The sequence below is a fragment of the Trachypithecus francoisi genome, unplaced genomic scaffold (genome assembly GCF_009764315.1).
Source record: "Trachypithecus francoisi isolate TF-2019V2 unplaced genomic scaffold, Tfra_2.0 Lachesis_group3, whole genome shotgun sequence".
NCBI lineage: Eukaryota > Metazoa > Chordata > Mammalia > Primates > Cercopithecidae > Trachypithecus > Trachypithecus francoisi.
Window position 1 is genome coordinate 50623594 of NW_022681468.1, and position 21809 is coordinate 50645402.

At 44.6% G+C, this 21809-nt stretch overlaps 1 protein-coding gene across 5 annotated transcripts in view; it reads right to left on the reverse strand.

The window, feature by feature from the left end:
* SAMD4A (sterile alpha motif domain containing 4A) overlaps positions 1–21809 on the reverse strand; it is a 229323-nt gene that overhangs the window by 88977 nt on the left and 118537 nt on the right. For 3 of the 5 annotated variants that reach the window (XM_033187980.1, XM_033187982.1, XM_033187981.1), the window contains exon 3: positions 838–1356. In XM_033187980.1, coding sequence (XP_033043871.1) covers positions 838–1356 — 519 coding nt within the window. Of the gene's footprint in view, positions 1–837; positions 1357–15153; positions 15487–21809 lie in introns of those variants that run through there. The other 2 variants (XM_033187983.1, XM_033187985.1) reach the window with 2 other exon arrangements.

A 21809-nucleotide genomic window follows, 5' to 3' on the forward strand; every position in this document is an offset into this window, starting at 1 on the left:
CATCGCTACTTTATATAGGCACCAATGGTGTGTTTGTCACTTTGCTCGGCCTCAGTGGGGAGACAGAGAGAGGACTCCCAGCCCCAGTGCCCAGCTGAGGGTGCAGTACTTTGCTTTAGTGGTCAGAAGAGCAGAGGGCTGTCCTCCGCTCTTCCCACCCACAAAGCAGTTCCTGACCCACCTATCCTAAGGTATTGGACTGAACGAGAGGAAGTCCACGGCATTCTCACCAGGCCACAGCACACAGCAGCATTCTCAGTTAGCAAACCTGCTCCCACTGGTCAGGAAAAAAGTGCCCCGACAATTGGGGATTAAAACCAGAAAATGCAAAGGGAGGAAACATTCCAGGGTGAAATTTAAGAAAAAAAAAAAAAAAAAGAGAGAGACAGAAAGAAAGAAAGAGGAAAAAATAAAATAAAGAAAAAGCACAAAGCCCACGAGGCTGCCTGGTTAACCATGGGTTAGAATTAGGTTTAGAGAATCACACAGTAACTCAGTGCCTCGGCAAATCCAAAACCCCAGGGTGAAAGACATGGGTGAAATGCATCTCTGTGGAAACGGGAAGTTTCCTTCTTTCATTTATTCTCTATCTATTTTTGGTCTGTTTATAACCCAAATTTGGACCATCAATCACTTTTACCATCCCAGTATTTTCATCTTTGCAGAGTCAAAGAGCAACAAATATGGGGTCCAAAGGACCTTTCCCACAGCCAATTCCAATCAGCCCTTCTCTCCCAGGGTCACAGGGTGCACGGAGCAGACACTGTCAGCGGGACATGCCACATACACAGCAAATCGCCAAACCAGACTACATGACAGGGCTTCCGGGGAACTTACTTGTACTTGTGCTGGTTCCAATCGTATTGATTGTGGTGGGGACAGATGAGGAGGAGTAGAGGGGCACATGACCATTCTCACACCCCATGCTTTTGTCCTGCCAGTTGGAGGCATTGATGCAAATCCCAGAATCCCGAGAGTTCTGCCACCCATTGAGCTTGTCATCGGAGTTCTGTCTTTGGTGATAGTAGTGTGTCTGTCCATAATCCACAGAGTCTGAGCGGCCTCGGTTCTGGCCACCAAAGCTGGTCGACGTGCGGTCCTCCAAGTGATTCAGCCACATGGCTAAAGCACTACGGTCTTCCAACGAAGTGGCTGGATGTATCAAAGCATAGGACAGCAGCTGCCTGCTCTCCTCAATGTGCTGGTTGTGTTCAATAGAGTGAGCCAGGATTTTGGGCAGCAGTTTCATATATTCTACTTTTGCGTCGAGGTTTCCTGGCTTCAGCAAAGGCAGATGAGTTAACAGGAGGGAAATCACTTTATCCTTGGATTCCTGTTGCCATTGGTTAATGATTCCTGAAAAGGAAAATATACAGGGCAAATAAGCAAATACACCCACAATCACTCTAAACAGATACTCTAAAGAGAATTTTTATGGATTAGGGCCCCAATCTACATACCCTGGCTATATTTTCTCCAAAGAGCCTGTGCATCAGATTGGTTAACTGGCCCCAGGTTTTCAAGGGCCAGAGACTCCAGTGAAACACAGATCAAACATTCTTAGGTATTGAGTATGCAATCAAATTCTCATTCATGTTTCCAAAGAAGCTACAACTACTTTGGTACAATTGAATAGAATGTACAGCTGTTTTCTTTCTGAGAAAGGTCTAGCCCACCCCCGATAGACATGGGGCTAAGACTAAGAAGCTCTCCATAGAAAAGTGAGTGTGAACAAAGGTCGTATTCCAGAGTCCTGGGGGTGAGGCTGCTTCCCCTCCCCCAGACAGCTCCCCAGACATCTGTTGAAAGTGATTTAAATCCTGGCAAAGGCATTTGTGTGAAATTGGAAAAACTTCCTAGATGGAGAAATTTGTCAGGGAAAAAAAGAGCTCCACTCATCTCTGTGCAGTAAGCCTGTACCTTTCTCATGAAACACTAACTCAGAACAACTACGGGCTCAAAGCTAGAATAAGCAATGAACCCAAGACTTGGCTCCCAGGGCACCTCTAATCTCTGTTTTTCTTTATGTAGAGATCAGCTTGTTTTTATTGTGGTAAATACACATAACATTTACCGTTTTAATCATATTTAAGTGTATGTTCAGTGGCATTAGGAACATTCACAGGCTGGGGGTGGTGGCTTACGCCTGTAATCCCAGCACGTTGGGAGGCTGAGGCAGGAGGATCGCTTGAGCCCAGGAGTTAGGGACCAACTTAGGCAATGAGTTGGTCCTCATCTCTACAAATAATGAGACCTCATCTCTACAAATAATTTAAAAAAAAAATAGCCACGTGGGATGGTGTGTGCCTGTAGATCCAGCTACTCTGGAGGCTGAGGTGGGAGGATTGCTTGAGCTTGGGAGGTCGAGGCTGCAGTGAGCTGTGATTGCACCACTGTATCCTGGCTTGGGTGACAGAGGAGACCCAGTCTCAAAAAAAGAAAAAAAAAATTCACCATTTCATAACGGTGTGCAACTATCACTACCATCCATCTCTAGAACCCTTTCATCTTCTCAAACTGAAACTCTAGCTACTCTAGGTACCACAGAGAAGTAGAGTCATACGGTATTTCAGTACCTGTCCTTTTGTGACTGCCTTACTTCACTGAGCATAATGTCCTCAAGTTTCGAGCTATGGGAAGATCTGTTTTTAACACACTCAGAAGTATCCTTTCTGTCCCCTCTCACTCAAAACACAAACAATGCACTTGGCCTTGATTAGCCTTTGAGAAATAGCCTGTCTTGGGATTGACAGTTATTCACAGGCTCTGGGCCAGGGGAAAGAAAGCTCATTTTCAGAGAAGTCATTCCTGACACCTGGAGATCTCAACACTGGCCCACTGATGACCCTACAAGGGCTAGGGCTGGACAGTCCTTCTAGCTTTTATGCTGTATCTGGAGGGTTGGAAGGGGTTTCTGGAATTTAGCAGAAGGGCTTAGCAATTCTAGCTAGGTGCAAACATACCAAGCCCAATTATCACTGTTGACCATAAGCTACAAACGCATCACCCTGTACTGCAATGCCTATCAAGACTACAGGAAAGAATATCTCAAGAAAAATACCAGCAAAAAAAGAGGCATGGTATATAATGGAAGAGCATAAGCTTTGGAGTCAGGCAAAGCTGGGCACAAATCCCAGACATGCCACTTAATTTGTGGTAGAACCTTGGTAAGTTAGTTAACTTCTCTGAGCCCCAACCACCTTATCAAGAGTGGTACAAATAGCATCTGCCCCTCCATGTGCTGTGGGATTAAATAAGGTAAAGTAGCAAAAGGGCCAGTCAAGTACTTGATGATGGAGATAATTCCTTCCGCTTGTCTCTGCATAGTCGGACTCATGTTAGAGCAATGTGGGTGGTTTGGGATACCAAGTTTTTAAAAACAATATAGAGAAGATGACCCAAAAGAAGTCATTAAAAATGATCAAGGAGGTAGAAAGTCAAAAGGTGAAAAGAAAATGCATTTACTGTGCTTACAACAATATGAAGAGATGCTTGACTCACTTCAAGTGGGGATTTCATAAGAAGATGCCAAAGAGTCAACTATTTGAAGTAGAAGTCTCCAAACCAAAGCAGGAGAGATTAAGATAGGACGTGGAGAAGAACAGAATTGCCAGAATAATGAAAGACTCAAAATCACCAAGGAAGGCTTTAGAGTCTCTGCCCTGGGGGTCTGAATAACACAGTGAGATAATCTTGAGAGCACTGTCTAACATGAATAAAACATAAGCCACATATAATATTCTAAACTTTCTAGTAGCCATATTAAAGAAGAGACAAAATAAACAGGTAATGTAAATTTTAATATTTTATTTAAATAATCAAAATATCACTTCATTATCAATCATTAATAATTTCATATTATTATTAATGAGGCATTTTTCCTGTTTTTTGAATTAAGTCTTTAAAAATCTTTTAAAAGTCTTAAAATGTCAACGTATTTTATCATGGACAGTACATCTCAACTTGGACCAGCCACAGCTGAAGAGCTTAGAAGCCTTATGTGGCTGGTGACTACTGAGCTGGCGAGCACAGGGCTGGAGACATTCAGATGGGGAAGGCTGGCGGGAGGGCACAGATGACCTCAGCAGGTCCCTCCCAGCTCCCTGACTCTATATTTAGCTAATTGCCACCTGACACAAGACAACTCTCACACATTCCACTAGGTATAGCCTCCCTTTTAAAGTAGCGCTGAGAGGTGAAGAAAATTCCATTTCTAACTTTCTCCTCAATTCATCTTCAGCAAATACCAGGCATGTTTTAAATGATGAATGTGCTTAGCATGAAGATAAAAACTATTCATTAAGCCCAAGAGGCACTGGAAAGAAGCAAAAGGGGCCAAGAAGCAAAAGGGGTTATGTTGTAAGCCTACTGTAACCAGAGGTGGCTAGCGTACATCCCTGAAAATGTACATTTAAAGATAAAAATTAGGAATGGCCTCTAATAAAAAATTCATGAGGCTGAGGAACTCCCTAGCTTTCTGCTAGGTCATTTCCCTGTTTGCATATGCTACCCTTCCACAAAAGGTCAGCCTAAAAAAAAAAAATCAGCAACAAAAACAAAACGTAAATAGGAGTCATAGTACAAACTAAACATGTTATCTCCATGTAACCGCTCTCTGCCGCGGATTAACCTGGGATTCAGAGGAGGAACAAGCGCAGCAAAGAGGAAGGAAAATGAGAGGCTGCTGGCCCCGGTCCCTTTATCCTCAGGACAGGGCTTGGATGGTGGGACCAGGAAGACAAGTATGGCTTTTGTTTACTACCACTGGGAACATGGAAATCAGATTGCTCTCGGAGGGCTAACTACACCTACTGGATCAAACTATTTCTGCTACCACTCCAGCTGCCACCACTGAGAGCCAACAGTATTGAATGTTTTCGAAGTGCCAGGCACTCTTTTAAGCCCTGTGCATTTAATTACTCACTTAATCCTCCCAAGAAGCTTATGAGGTAGGTCCTATTACTAGCCTTCTTTTACAGATGAAGGCAGAGGGGCACAGATGGGCCAAGTTACTTGCCCCTGGCCCCTTGCTAGTGAAGTGGCAAAATGGAGGTAGGCATTGCTGGTGAAGTGGCAAAATGGAGGTAGGTACCTCCATTATTAGATACATAATGGCTGTCCTGCTACAACAGCGTGGCCACAAGCCAAATATATTGATATTTATAACAATTATATGTTCTATAGTTATATATGATATAGAATTACATATAAATATGTAATAGTTATAAACATCATATAAATGTATTAATAGAGTACATGGATCATCAGAGGAGTTGGTGAGCAACGGAAGTATAATAAAAAGGAGTTACAGAGACAATGTAAGTGATACCTATTATGGTTTAAAATATGTTAACTATTTATTTGACAAACCTCTCTTTGAAAGGCAGAGCCTAATTCCCTTCCTTTTGAGTGCAGGATGGATTCAGTGAGTCACTTTCAGCAAATAGAAGGTAGGGGAAATGGCGGCATGTGACTTTATGGATTAGGTTATAAAAGACACTGTGGCCTCACCTTGCTGTCTCTGAGTACTCACTCTAGGGAAAGCCAGCTGCCATGTTGTGACATCATTCAAGCAACCCAATGGGGAGGTCCTTTAGTGAGGAACTGAGGCCTCGTGCCAATACCTAGCACCAAGTTGCCAGCCATATGAGGGAGCCATCTTGGAAGCAGTTCTCCTAGCCCAGGTAAGCCTTTCGACGACTGCAGCCCACATACCATTTTGAGGAATCCTAAGCCAGAATCTCTCATATTTCTGACCCACAGAAACTGTGTAACATGTTTATTGTTTTAAGCTGCTAAGTTAATTAGTACACTATCCAACTGCCCCTCTAGGTAAAAGGAAGTTTTAGCCACTTGGTTTTGAATAGATCAGTCTTTCTGGCAAAGTCATTCCCATTCTGGCACGGACCCATGAAGTTCCCGTTGCCACTAAACATTTCCCTCCCTCAGCCTCCCCTGTCCTGATTATCCACTCACCAAACAACCTTTGGACCATAATTTAGCTCCCCAGCTACCCTCAGGTAGAGAATGAACTGATCATAGAGACTTGAGGTATTTCCAAAATCTGTGATAATGATTTTTCAGGGCAACTTAATACATAGTTTCTGATTATGATTTGGCTTCCTGTGGAGGCCTGCCGACAGGGACAATGTGTGCTGATTATATGGACTTTGAGTACGTCTGGTCTCTCTGATGATGGCTCCTCTTGGCAAATTAACCAGCCAGCATTGCAGTGCCTACCTCCCTACTTTCTAGTTAGCATGAGTCAGTCTTTCAGGAGAGTATCCCCAGGGTGCTGACAAGTGTGAACATCTCCACCTTCAAATGGAAGCCAGACCCTACATGCAGGGACTTGGTCACACTGGCTAGGTCCTGTCCAACTGCCCACTGGCCTTGGTGGCATCCACACTACCTTCCAGAGAGCAAAGAATCTTTGCTGAGATTTGTATTTAACAAATTCTTCTCCCTGGGGAAGATTCAGGAAGCCTCAGAATTTTCAATTAATTGATCACTTCTGAGATCCAGGCTCTACCATTACTCACCTCAGTATCACCTGATTCAGGACACAGTGGAAAACTTAAGTGCGAGAACTTCAAGGTTTAGAGATGTCAGCTCACCTCTAGTATGTTTTCTGAATATTTTCTTTGTTATTTCTCTGTATAAGGAGCAGAGATGTAACAGTTTGCTGGATGTTTTATGTGGATAAAAGTTAATGATTTATAATTTGTAAGCCAGTGACATAGGAGTAGTTAAAAAAAAATTAAAAGAGCTATAATTAAAGACCATGAGGATTAGGAAACTGTCCCAATGATTTTTGGAGTGACAAAGAGTATGTTTAAATACCAAGTCTGGTATTATTACTACACAATGGTATGTCAATGCTTAAGGGCTCTAGTTGTTAGTAAATTACCCTTAAATTGCTATTTTATTATACCCTTGTTTTCAGTTTAATAACGTTTACCATAAAAGGGTTTCTCACAAGCACATTTAGGCAATTTGCTCATGCAAGAAATGGCTAGGAATTAAATGCACACACAGAAGAAGTACTAGTGAAATGAATGTGCTAAAAAGGAAGGAATATCGAGACCATCCTGGCTAACACGGTGAAACCCCGTCTCTACTAAAAAAAAAAAATACAAAAAACTAGCCGGGCGACGTGGCGGGCGCCTGTAGTCCCAGCTACTCCGGAGGCTGAGGCAGGAGAATGGCGTAAACCCGGGAGGCGGAGCTTGCAGTGAGCTGAGATCCGGCCACTGCACTCCAGCCTGGGCGGCAGAGCGAGACTCCGTCTCAAAAAAAAAAAAAAAAAAAAAAAAGGAAGGAATACTGGTGGGTTTTACATGGTCAAAGGCTCCTTGGAAGAATGTATGTTACAAAGTCAATCCTAGACACATCATGTACTAAAGGCTTCTAAATATAGTGCAACTCTGCACAACTCAAAAGTGGATAACAACACACACCATGTATTTATTTGGTAGGAATGTGAGCTGAGCCCAGGGCACCTGAAAAATTAGGGCAAAAATACCAACATGGCAAATGGTGGGATTCCTGTGTTGGCATGGCACTTGAATTTGTCTCCCAAGGTACCCTCTTGAGCTAGAGGCGACCAGAGAAGAATCCCCATAATTTGGTGGGAGCCCTGCTAGTGGTATGGATTCGACTAGTTGTGATGGGGAACCCAGTCTGGAGTTATGAGCCCTTACAGCTGCAAGTGGTGCTTTGAAAAGGTACAAAGGATTGAAAAGACATAAACCCTCCCCCTACTTTCAAGGAAGGTGATTGCGGGCTTCCAGGGTGGCCTCCATTGATCCTAGACTACTGGTATTCACCTATGTGCTTTTCTCCCACACTGAATGAGAGTTGGTCTATGTGACCAACAGTGTGCAGTGGAGACATTCTGACCTTAGGTCACAAAAAGCATTGCAGCTTCTACCTTGCTGTCTTGGTTCATTTGTTCTGGAAGAAGCCAGTCACACCAATTATGAAGATGCTCAGGCATCCCAGGGAGAGACCTGTATGGGGAGGAGTTCAGGCCTCCTGCCAACAGCCAGAATCAACTTGCCAGCCATGTGAGTGAGCTTGGAAGTGGCTCCTCCAGGTCTAGTTTATTTCTTGACTACAGCTTTGTTGGAGACCTTGAGCCAGAGCTACCTAGCCAGGCTGTTCTAAACTGCTGACCCTCAGAAAACTGAGAGATAACTTGCTGTTAAGTCATTAGGTTTTAGAGTAGTTTGTTACACAGCAATAGTTAATGAATACAGAGAGCTTTTGGTTACTTGGTAAAAATCACTTCAACGTGCTACTGTCCCTTGGATTCACTAGAAAAGGCAGGGATCTATGTAGCGGACTGTATAGACCACTATGATCATTTTAGTCTTTTCTGACAACAGGAAGGTCAGGTGCTGGTCATTCAAAGGCATCTGACCATCCTCAAAAGGCAAGAACCAGGTACCTCTTGCCCTAGCAGATACTTCCAATGAGCCCTTCACGTCTCCAGAGTAGAGATCTGGTCATCTCTTTCATGGAGACTTTCTCCTGTAGTTACTTTTTCCCCGGGTACTGGCACAGCTGGGTGCTCCAGGAGTGGTCCTTTACTCCTTAAGGACCCAGGCCAGCTGGAAACTAGTCCTGAGATCTCGGCCAAGGACTCAAATTAGGGTTAGGACTCACCTTCAGGTTTCTGACCTCCTCCTGGCCATGACCAGTCAGGAGGTCTGAGGCTGGCCATTCCCAGAGGGCACAAAAACCAGGCCAGCTCCCCCAGCCACCTGCCTCGGTTCTGACCTCTGGCCCACGAGTATGCAGACAACTCCACATTTGTATTTCCAGCCCAGGTTTCTCCCCTGAGCCCCAGATTCACATTCCAACTGCATCCCCTCCATGCTCACTCAGATGATCTCAAAGTCAACATGTCTACAACCCAACTCTTGCTCTTACGCTCATCACATCTGCTTCTTTGTTCTTCTTTCCTATCTCAGCAGATGGCTTTCCATCTTTCCAGTTGCTCAGGTCAAAACCTTGGAGTATCCTTGACTCCCTTCTCTCATATCCTGCATCTAACCTCTCCATAAATCCTATGGGCTGAATTTTCAAAATACATCTGGAATGTGACTACTTCTCACCATGTTTCTTCATATCCCCACCCTCTCCAGTAGTCTATTATCAACCATAACAAAGGATCTTTTAAAACTAGAAGGTAGGTCATGTCAGTCCCCTGATCAAACACGTCAATGGCTTCCCATCTCAGAGTAAAAGCCAAAGTCCTTATGATGGCCTGTTAGTCCCTCTATGATCTAGCCTCCACCCTTACTACTGACCCTTTCCTGTTTCAGTCCATCCTGGCTGCTGTGATGTTCCTTCAACGTATCAGCCGTGTGCCTGCCTCGGAATCTTCACACTTGCTGCTTCCTCTGCCTGTAACACTTTCCCCCCACACCCATATTTAGCCTCTCTCAGCTCTGTCTTTGCTCAAATGTCACCTTCCTACCTTTAGACAGACCTTATCTATCTACACTATTTTAAATTGCCGACCCCACTCTCTCAGCTTACACTCCCTTATTCCCAGGTCATGCTTTGTTTTTTCCATAGTACTTACCACCATGTGACTTGCTGTACAGTATGCTTATTTCTGCTGGCCCCTCTCCATTAGAATACAAGCTCTATAAGGGTAATGAGGGTGTCTCCATTTTTTTCATGCATTAATATTCCTCATTAATTACAATTTTTTTTTAAGACAGGGTCTTGCTCTGTTGCCCAGGCTAGAGAGCGGTGGCACAACCATGGCTCACTGCAACCTTAATCTCTTAGCCTCAAGCCATCCTCCCACCTCGGCATCCTGAGTAGCTCAGACTACAGGCATGTACCACCACACCTGGCTAATTTTTGTATTTTCTGTAGAGATGGAGTCTTACTTTGTTGCTCAGGTTAGTTTCAAATGATCCTCCTGCCTTAGCCTCCCAAAGTACTAGGATTACAGGCATGAGCCACTGAGCCCAGCTAATTATGACCTTTTGTTTGATAGTGTTTTAATAGTCTTTTGGATTTCTTCAAAATGTTAGTTATTTCCTAGAAGTTTCCTTTAAATGGAAGGCTTAAGATAGAATAGATGACCATGACCTATAAACAATAGTAGGTACCAACTGTCACACACACAAACTGTTCAATCACCCCTTTCTCATTCAACTTCGTTGTATTTTGATTATTTTTAGTTTTAACATCAAATAAAAACAGGAACATGGAAAAGAGGAAAATAAAATGATTAGCTCAATTTTCAAAATCTTTACTACCTCCCCCTTTTCAATATTCTGTTTAAGATGGAAAGTTTCCCCATTGTTTTTTGCTAGAAAACAAAAGCAAAATGGGTGCTTTTTGTGATTGTAACTGACACCAATTAAAGTAATCTTCATGAAAAAGATTTGAGAGGCTGAGACAGCAGAATGAAATGTATTTAATACAACTCTTGCAAACATCTGTTGAAGAAGGAAAGAAAAGCAATGTCAACAGGGTTTAAGACTGTTATATGTCTGATTTTTTGCGGCGGGGGGACATTAAGTGATTATGTTTTAATAAAGCCTCATAGGAATGGGTCTCCTAAGAGTTATATAAATTAGAGGTGAAAAAATGTTACTTCACTCAACAAACACAAGACACATTCTTATAAACCACACTCGACTAGTTTTTTACACCAAAAACCCCTCAGAGGAGAGGCTGGAAGTGTTCTAAACGCAGGAAGCTTTCCCACTCTCTAATCTTCAGCGCCGCCCTCACACTCCGGACCACCACTGCCAAAACCCCACACACCACAGAGTGACACTCCAACAGTATCTTAAAATAATGAATTAGCAATCCTCATGCTGACCTTGCAAATGAGAAAAGTGTGCTTTCTGCTTCTGTGCTTAGATTTAGGCCTTGTTGCACAAGAGGTTCTAGACATGAGGGTCCCAAAAGCAGCACACCATTGTCCACGTAGCCTAACTGCAATAATATTTCACAAAGAACTCCCAGGCCAGCATCCTTGCCAATGTCCAGACAGTCAACAGAGGAGTATCTTGGGATGAGTATAAACAGATCGAATCACGAAAGAATATTTCATGCTTAATTCAGTGGAGCAAATGGAACAACAGCCATGCCACACAACAGGTTTATACACCTCAGGAAATATGGGAAGGGCTGGAGTGCACACATCCCACCCCTGACACCAGGGAGCCATTCTATATCTGTACATGACTGTGAACTGTGAAGTTACTGGGTCCCATGCTTTCTCAAATAACAAGGAAGTTGCTCAACAACTTATAGACAAAGTTTCCCAACTCAAGAGATGGGATCCAAAGTGTAAGTGTGAATGTAAGAGCCCTGTGGTGTGGTGTGTAACCATGTAAATATTGTCACCAAGGAACAGCATATAGATATTCCCAAAATATGCATGTTAGCAATGTTGGTAGTGAAATGTATATATCACTCATTTAGGTATGAAATATGAAATAAAATACACGCACGAGTCATCCAATGGGGGAGAGGATGAACAATTTTGTGGAGGCAGGATATTCGAGTCCATAGTCACAAATTAACTGATACTCTTTTTGGAAAGCAAGGCCTGGCTAACTGTACAAGGACAGAGTTGGGTGACCCTGGAACATATTCAGCCCGGCTCTCCTGTCCTCCTGGGGCATGGCCCTGTAGAGGGAGCTAGAGACACACCTCCCTTCCTGCTTCCCCTCCAGCTGCCAGCCAACCCAGGGAATTTCTGCAACAGTAAGCAGTAAAAGGCAGCTGATTTTCACCTGTTACTTGTGCACCAAACTCGTTTTCAGGTTAGTAGGTCTACTGATGCAATCAGAATAAGATTTTTCAGATTTTTCTTTTTTCTTTTTTTTTTGAGAAGGGAAGCTACTTTTTCATTGCTGAAGTCCTTGGGCAGTGGGTAAGGAGAACAGACAGGAAGGACGATGGTGAAGAAAGCAGTTCTCTAAATAGGAATAAGAATGGCTGAGGCCATTTCCCTCCTTCTCAGCATCCTGCCATGAAATTGAGTAGACCCAGGGCTCAGTGGCTGGACCAGAACCAGGAGGTCTGATCAGATGAGGGCCCTTGGCTTTGGCCAAATTCTTGGGGATGCTATAGAAGGAGATAAGAGCTCAGAGCTCATAGGGATAATGTTTCCAGACAAGGGCCTCATCCTTTCCAAGTTGCAGGCATGACATCATCTAGAATTCTACAACAAAGGCAGGCACAAAAACAGCAAGAGGGCTCAGGCAGGGAAAGGTAAGGGGGAGGAGAAAGGCCCACTAGGACAGAAAGGAGCAGACACAGAGGCAGAGTTGAGGACTGGTTCAAGCCTTGTCTACAGACCCACACAGCCTGGCGCAGGCAGGCCTGTGGGCTGTGTAGTAAGCACCTTGCACTGCTGGGAAGCTGGAGAGAGGACCAACCTGGCAGGAAGGAGCTCCTTCCTGGAAACAAACCTAAACTCTACAGAGGAAGGCAGGAGGCAGCAAGGGGCCCCTATGTCCAGGGAGTTTGGAAACTAACCATTGTCTGCCCTCCCTCAACTCTACCCCAGGGTCTGAGACACATGGCCCAGTGAGCAGAAACACAAAGCTAACTTCTAGCCACACTGGTTATGAGCTGGGAGTGACAGCGGTGGCCTACTGTGTCGTTTTAATCTAGCTTCATACCATCACCTTTGGAGGTGGTTGTATTTATTAATCCATCAGATATCTATCTTTGGTTCCTATCAATGTATATGGCCTAGTGCTAGGATCTGTCCTTTTCAATGACATTTGTGGTGTCAGAGATAGCCATAGGGAAAGTTTTTTTCCCATAGAAATGTCTGTAACACAAAGAATGTAGGGGAGAATCAGACCAATGGGGTAGAGAAATACTTGGAGAAGGGCTCCATTTTTAGAACCAACAGGCAACACTGTAAGGAGTAGAATCCATCTTCTAAAGTACTCCTAGGCCCTCCAGCCAGCACCCAACACATTATTTGGCAGGAAAAAAAAAAAAAGAGCTTAGTCTATTATCACTATACCAGTGGAGACTTAACCTCCGGCTGTTTGAATCTCACATGAGATCACTATTATTTATCATTAAATACTCTCTGGTGTAGATATGTCTTGGACACATCTGAACCCTCCCCCTCCTGCTCCTATCATCATCTGTGATGTAGTTGAAGAATCCACCTCTCCCCTCAAATGCCATTTACCCACTTGGGCTCTCATTGCCTTTTCTCTACCACAATTGAGCTCAGTGACGTGCACATCTGTATGACCCTCCCTCCCTTCACCCTCCTTGAGGGTGGGGACAGTCCTTCCACTTCTGTGTCTCCTACTCCCTCACCCAGGTCAGTGCTGATCACACAGCCTTGTTAGACCAACCTGGCCAAAAAAAGATACATGTCCTTTTTCTATTATGGCTGATGACATGGCACATCTGTTCCTCCTCACTTTTGTGTCTCTCTGATAAATATCAACAGCAGAAATCTCTGGACTAGGGTAGAATGGTGAGGGGACACTGAGGCTCCAGCAGAAGGGGAAGGCTGGCCTCTCTTCACAGATGATGTCCCCAGCATCTTCACATCAACACCCCTCCCTTGGCCTTCACCAGGTCATATGTTCAGTGTCTTTCTGCTAAGAGCCCCCTCCTCTTGCCTCTACTCAGTCACAGACACAGGTAGGGTAGCCGAGTCACCTGGACACTTGGAGCCCAAGGCGCTGGTTGTTAGTGCCTAAGACGGGTTCAGTTGTTTTGGGGGCTCCTTTCTGAGGTATTCACTCCCAAGAACTGTAGGAATATCAGGAGCTCTAAGTGACTTGGGGAAAACGGAACGACAATACGGCGTGGGGAATGAGAGCACACATGCTAGCCATGTTGTCTGAGCTTCCACTGAGTGAGCTGTGTGAACTTGGGCAATTCACCTAACCACACTGTGCTTCAGTTCCTTCATCTGGAAAATGGGCTACCTCCTACGATTGGTGATGTTTGAGTTACTTAATCTTTGTAAAGCATGGGACCATCATCTGGCCCATAGTGAGTACTATGTAGTTGTTAGCTGCTCACCATCAATCTAAGGGACCAGGATCACACTCCATGGGGCTCTCTCCTACAGGATGGGGACAGGAGAAGGAGACCCAAAAACCCTAAGGCACTGGTTCACAAAGTGTGGAGGAGGGGCATGCCTAGAAAATTGTTAGAAATACAACTTCTGGGCCGGGCGCGGTGGCTCATGCCTGTAATCCCAGTACTTTGGGAGGCCGAGGTGGGTGGATCACCTGTAGGTCAGGAGTTTGAGACAGCCTGGCCAACATGGTGAAACCTGTCTCTATTAAAAATACAAAAATTAGCCAGTTGTGGTGGCAGGCACCTTTGATCCCAGCTACTAGGGAGATTGAGGCAGAAGAATTGTTTGAACTCGGGAGAAGGAGGTTGCAATGAGCCAAGATCGTGCCATTGGACTCTAGCCTGGACAACAAGAGCAAAACTCCACCCCCCCAAAAAAACAAAAAACAAACAAACAAACAAAAAAACTACAACTACTTCTGGGACGCTCTCTATAGATCTACTGAATCAAAAACTGTGTTTAACAAGCCCCCAGATGATTCTGATCCAGGTTCACGTTTGAGAACCCAAGAAAATCATGGCCTCCAATTGATAGCATTTGGAGGATCAAGTAAGGCTGATGTGAAACCAGGTGGGAAACATGATTTCTTACCAGGAGAAAGGCTAGGAGGAAGAGGTTCAAAGAGTGGCAAGGACCTATTTTTAGAGGAAGTTGTTGGATTTTTTTTTAAGTCAACAATAAATAAGCAAAATGTCATAATATTTATAAGACAGGACTGATCTCTTAAGTTTTCTATTCATAGCAATCTAACCAGTTAAAAACAGCAATCGCTGCATCTAAGGATAGACAGGGAAGCCACGATTTGGCCCGTTTGGGTTTGAAGAGTGCCATAAGAATAAACAAAGTCTGGCCAAGCCTGTGCTGGCTCATGAATCGAATGAAGGTGAGAATTTCAGTTTTAACGCATCTTTACCACAGGCTCACACCCTCACAAACCACCCCCACACAATCCCCAGAGTTCTGTGCTGCTCCAAGCAGGAGAGTTGAGTCTGCAGAAGCCCAGAGAAGCCTGGGCGTGAGAGCCAGTACGTTACCTCTAAATGGTTGCTCCGGAGAGCCGTTTGGTGAAGTTTGGTATCAACTCACTGGTCTGACGATGAACCCACAAGACATGCAGTAACAGGAGCAAAATTCTCTTGATTAGAGGACCATAATATTTTGCTGAGTTTGGGGGTGAGGGCACAGCTGCTGTCCAGGTTATATGGAGCTGAGCACATTACAGTTGAACCAGGTGTTAGGTGAAAAATGTGAGTTGATGGAATGATCACATAAAAGATTGCTCCATCTCCTCCCTCTCCACTTTGTCCTTTTCCTTTTCTTCCCTCCTCTGGTGTCCACTGGGCACAGCTCATCATTATTGAGTGTCTGGCTGGGCATTGTGATGTCAGAGGCATCAGCCACAGAGGGCGATGCCTGAGAAGGGACAGCAGCTCAGCCCCATTCAGGGACACGTGGCCCTGATTTGAGCTCCTGTGACATCACGCTCCCTCCAGTTATCTTACATCTCACATCTCAAACATTTAACATCCTACATCTCAAACATTTCTTGAGGTCCTTACCTTCCCGCTCCCCCAAATCAATATGGCACTTAGGGGACACCAAGGCACAGAGAAATTTGTCCCAAATCACGCAGTAATGCCCTGGTGCCACTGTGAACAGTGCTGGAGCTTCCTGACCCCTTGTCCAGGGGACCTGGCTGCCTTTTATAGAAAGTTTCCATACACCTTCTATTCCTAACCTCGATCACAAGCATTGCCGGCCCAGATGCTCTGTGTCACCGGCTTAGTAACATACCCCATTTAGGAGCATGAGCACAACTTGTTTGCACTGGGAATGAATTAACTGAATTCTAGGTATTCTTTTTTTGTTTGTTTTTTATTTCAAACACAGCTAACTAATCAAGGCTGTGGACACCGAGAAGGCCAACTTTGATTCTTCAAAGAAAATCAGCAGCTGACCACACACCACCCTTCCTGGTCCTCCCCAAGATGCCCAAAACATCCACAGTCTGCAGTTTTGGGGCAAGAAGAAATACTTGGTTCATAACTGCCCATGGAGGGGCAGGATCCATCTTTTCTCGTTCTTATTTTGCAGGACATTAAGAGGAACAGTGCTGAGAAAATGGAAGATAATCTAAAAAACAAAGATCATCACTTCTTTATATAATGTTAGGAGTTTTCTGGATGTCTTGACCTTGAGGTCTAAAATGGGTAGAGCCTTTGGAAAAGAGAGCAAGCCCCTTGGGGTCAGTCAGGTGAAGGGCAGATGTATAACCCCTACCACCGGGTGAGCTCCATGAATCATTGCACAGATCCCACTGCCAAATCAAGCCCTGGAAAGCACAAAGATTGGAAGAACTGGCTCAGTTATCAAACAACTGATGGGTCAGGGCAGGGAGCAACTCCCAGCCAATAAGTTGACTTGGTTTCCCAAAATGACATAAGTACATTTCAACTGTGTAGTAAATAAAACAAAATTTCATTGTAAAAGGGCCCCAACCGTCCCCCATGTGATCTGCCACTGCTGCCTCCTCATGTGACTGGCCTCCCAATTTAGCGCGTAACCAACTCCCAATGACCTGTAATAACACTATTCCCAAATTAGAGCTCTCAATTGGACTTGGCTTCGGTCCTTCCCTCAAAGCAAAATAAAGCATCCGTTTTCTTTTTTTCACATTCATAATACTCTCCTTTTGAGTTGCCAGCTCAAACCCTGTTTCAGTCAGATTGAGCCCTTCCTCTATTTTTTTTTTTTTTTTTTTCTGGTTAGCCAAAGAGCCCGATGGAAAAACACCAAGAGACAAAAACAAAAACAAAATCAGACAAAAATTCCAAGTAAGTGACATTCAGCTGGAAAAGCTATGATTCACATGCAAATAAAAATCTCCCTGAATTCACTGTTATATGACGCAAGGCCCTGGCTTCAACATAAAAAGGGCAGAATGAAATCACCCACAATTAAACTTGCTCTGGAATACTGGAATTCTCTGGCTAGGCCTTCCCGACTAATGATAAGAAAACCCCCAACTGTAGCAGAATGAAGCTAATTGTGTTGGGAGCCAGGGCATCCCCACCTCAGCTGACATTCACTCCTGAAACTTCCCAACCCAGCACTCCCCATCTTTACCTACCCCCTCACCTGCATTCAGAGTAACCCGCATGGAGACAGGGCTCGGGTCCCCTAAAGGCATCCCTTCTTTCTAGGCAGACATGAAGGATTTGTGCTGAGAAATCTGGATTCACCACCCTACCCACCAGGAAGCTAGAGTACAAGAAAGCTTTCACTGGATCTCTGAAAAGATCTCCCTGAGACGACACAGGACCTTTGTGTGAGCTTCACAGCAGCATCAGTTTCTGATCTCAAGTCCAGGCCAGAGATAGTTTAGCAAGTAACCTCTCCTGACTGGTAGATAATTTACCATCCCACTTCCCTCCTGTCTCCCTCAGGAAACTGAAGCCGATCTGACACCACTTCCTTTTTCTCCAGATGTTACCCTTCGGATGCATACCTTAATCTGCCTGAAAATCATAGAATTCTGGAGATGGAAGGGACCTCAGAGATTTTCTGGTTCTCTCTGTTCTGGTGGTAAGTACACCACTCCCAACCATGGGAAGCCTTTCCACCACTGAAGAGAGCTGGGGTTACTGAAGCCACAATCAGCTTCTCTGCAACTTCTAACCATTTGGCTAAGATCAGTTTTTCTGAAACCACAAAGAAAAAAATCTATGAACAAGTACTAGCATACCAATGTTCACAGCAGCATTATTCAGAAGTCATAAGGTGGAAACAACCCAAACGTCCATCAACAGATGAACAGGTAAACAACATGTGGAATATATATCCAATGGAACCCTCTTCCGCCTCAACAAGGAAGGAAATTTCAGCACATTCTATAATATAGATGGACCACAAGGACACTGTGCTAAGTTAATTAAGCTAGACAAAAAAGGACAAATGCTGTATGATTCCACTTTTATGAGGTCCCTTGAGTAGTCAGAAAGCAGAATGGTGGCTGCCAGGAGCTGAGGGGGCAGGAAGAATGGGGAGTTATTATTTCATGGGAACAGAGTTTCTGTTTGGGATGATGATAAAGTTCTAGAAATGGATAGCTGTGATGGTCACACAACATTGTGAATGTAATTAATGCCACAGGACTGTATATTTAAAAATGATTAAAATGGCAGATTTTATGTTATGTATATTTTACTATGATAAAAAAATACAAAAGGATAAATCTACTTTCCCTTTAGGAGAAGATAGCCATTCACCTAAATCTTTTTCAGGCTAACAATCCCCAGTTTTTTCTAATAATCTTTAGGTGGTATGATTTCCAGCCCCCTACAGCTTCATGGCCATCTTCCTCTGCTACACTTAATGCCTCTTTGAAAACCTGATACCCAGAACTGAATGGTGGACTGCACTCAGCTTCTCCTTCCAGGTCCTGCCCTGAGGCACCCGGCTTAACCCCCAAGTCAAACGCAGCACAGAGCAGGCCTGCTGCCTGCCCGCTCTAGAAGAATAAAAAGCATGCCACCACCCTACTACCCAGCTGCTGCTCCATCCCTAGACAGCTGTGGGCAACTGCAGCTGAGAAGTGAAACTAGCGACAGCATCTGGGGGAGGGGGCGGCACCCAGCTGAGCACACTACGCCCTTTCCATAGATTTCCTGTTTCTTGGGGGCGTCTGGCCAATGGAAACAGGGCAGGCCCTCAGGGATGCCTCTTATCAGCAACCCACCACAAGTCTGTAACTCCCTTCATGGTACGGTGTGCAGGGCAGGGATGGGAGGCGCAGCTAGATGTGTGCAGCCCCAGCCTAAGCCAGGCCTGTTGGGTACCACAATGGGCTCACCCGCCTCCCTTGGTCCATCTGGAAAAGGTTTGAAAGCTTGAGGCAGGAAAGTTCCCTTTTGCATTTTAAAGTGTGTTGAAACTGAGTAGCCTGGGTGTTGGTCTCATTCCACAAGTGAGTAATCCATTTCCTGGAAGTAAGCTGCTCCCCCTTTGGAAGTGGCCCAGCGTTTTGGGGGTGCTGTTAGAGGTGTCACTAGCTCGGTAAATATTTATTGGCACAAGCATGGAGCTTTTCTAGGAATATCAGTTAATTTGCTAAACTAATGGCTTTAAGGTAGCACCCTTGAAAAAAATTAATTCCTTTCTGATGGGTGAGCAGTTTATGCCTGGGACAGGGCACCAGACGGGCAGTGAGTTTCACCTACTAGTTAGAATAACCACAAATAAATTAAAACCAGGCCTGACTTTAAAATCCCTACCTTCTTCCTTTTCTTGACTCCTGATTTTCTATTAATATCTGAGCCAGTAATGGACTGACTTTGGAAAACTCTTTTCTATGGCAATATTTTGCTGGGAGTTTGAAATGATGGAGTTTGAAAACTCCCTTTCATGTGAGTCTTTTGGCTTCTGGGATCCCATACAGATGATCTCATATATCCACCCCTCACTAAGACTGTGCCCACCTGGATCTATCTGGAAACATGCCTCCTGTTCTTCTGTGTAGAGCAATTTAGACTTTCATCACCTGGCTTGAAAAAGCCTTTTGCCTTGAAGAATAAAAACTTGGTTTCTTTATGGCTCAAACGATCACTTTAAAATCCTTTTAAAAAGACTCCTGTGCCACCTTCTCCTCCTTCATGAGACAGGCGGTCCTCAGGAAGGAATCTACATTTTCTGATCCAAACTATGGAGACAGAGGAGTCTACTCTGAGCTCTGCCAGGAAGGGGATGAGTTTGTGTGTGTGGAGGTTCTGATGTAGGGATACATCAAGCTCAGGAGTGATTCTCCATGAATGGATGGTTAGAGATCTGATAGAAAAAAAGTCATTCTGGACTCCTGATCTCATGACCAGCGTTTTTCCTCAACCCTTCTTGGAACTAGTCCTTTTAGTCATGATCTTAGAAATCCTATGTGGCTGCCTTGGGCTCCAGGCATCACTGCCAACCACTTGGGTCTTCTGAGACAGAAACGAGAGTCTTCATGACTCTCACTAACCGTGGCATGGTCCTGTGGCTCAGACACTATCCAGTCTCACAATGACTTGCACCTGCATTTTCAGCCATCCCTACAAGGATCATCCTGAGATCCAGTGCCACCCCTTATTTCATCCCCTTCAGGGGTACCTGGAAAGGAGACAACTGCGAGATGATGGCCCTCCCTTGGTATCCTGCAGACTTGTACATAATGGAGCCCGAGCCCACGAAGCCCAGAGTGCCAGTACACACTCTGTCCCTCAAGAACCAGGCAGGGCACCCTTGGGGCACACAGCTTTCCAGGGAGGGCCCCCTCTGGCAGCACGTGATGGGAGCACTGCACGGCAGCCAGCAATGGGAGAGAACAATATGCTGGCTGGGGGGAACACGGGGTTGGTTATTCAGGTACCAGTAACACCAAAATCAGTGTTTATCCTTGTTCATTCATTTCCTTTCCTTCAGCAGGCCTATCACTGAATGCCTGAAAAACAGGACTGGCCTATGTTGATAGTGTAGGAATTTGGCCTCTATTTCCTTTTATGCTTTAATTTGGTACATGTTTATCTTCCATTGCATTATCTTTTTACTGTTTTGAGGACACAGCCATAGTCAGAGTGCAGATCCAGAGCAGAACACCTTGGAGACTTGATTATGTGCTCAGAAACTCCCCTCTTAAATACTTTTTGGAACAAGCTGAGGTATGCGTAAGTAAATGCTTCAAATATGGTATGGACAAGGATTAGCAACCATTATTATCAACGGGGTTATCAGGAACTGGGAAATATCAGATTCACAAAATGAGCCTTCAATGGGATGTGTGCAGAGGGGCACTGGTTGAGAGTTTGGGACCCAGATGAAGTGGTGTGCTCGTCACGTGGCTACCATTGGTACCAGTGTTCAACAGCCACAGGGAAACCTTATTATTCTGTGACTGCCTCCTACATAGGCATGGTTCAGGGAAGATAGAAAGGTCTCAGAGGAGTGAAAATGGAATGAAACAGTAGAGACAGGAGGCCAACATGGAACTGAGCAAGTTCTGGCTACTTCTGTTGCTTTTTGATTCAGGGGAATGTGACGTATGGACTCTTCCCCTATAAACTCATACCTCAAGATTCTTCCATGCACACAGCAGACTCCCCACAATCCCAAACATTAAAGGCCACAACCCAAACATTATGGGATAAGAACAGGGCTTCTTCTTCATCCAGAGATTCCTGAATCACACACTACTTTAATGAAATACCTACTTCAGGCACATGTTCATAATATTCATCCTTACACTCTGTAAGGCCAGTCCTGGACCCAGGTACTGCATGTTAGGATAGCGTAATTATTTTGTGGTCTGTCTTCAATGGCTCTGCGTTTCCTCCTAAAGTGGGATATTGCAGCAGTCATAAATCTTTCCATCCTCCGGAGCAGTGGTCTGTCACTGCTTACTTATACTGCTTATCTTTTGGGAGCGTTCCAACTCTTACTGTGTTTAAACTTAAGCCCTGCTAAACTCATCTCCCTGCATATTTTTCATTTGGGGCTCTATCAAAAAACTAATTAAAATAAAAAAGTTTTCTAAAAAGCAGGGCTTGGTGGCTCACACCTGTAATCCCAGTACTTTAGGAGGCCAAAGTGGGAGGATCACTTAAGCCCAGGAGTTTGAGACCAGCCTGGGTAACATAGGGAGACTGCATCTCTATAGAAAATTTTT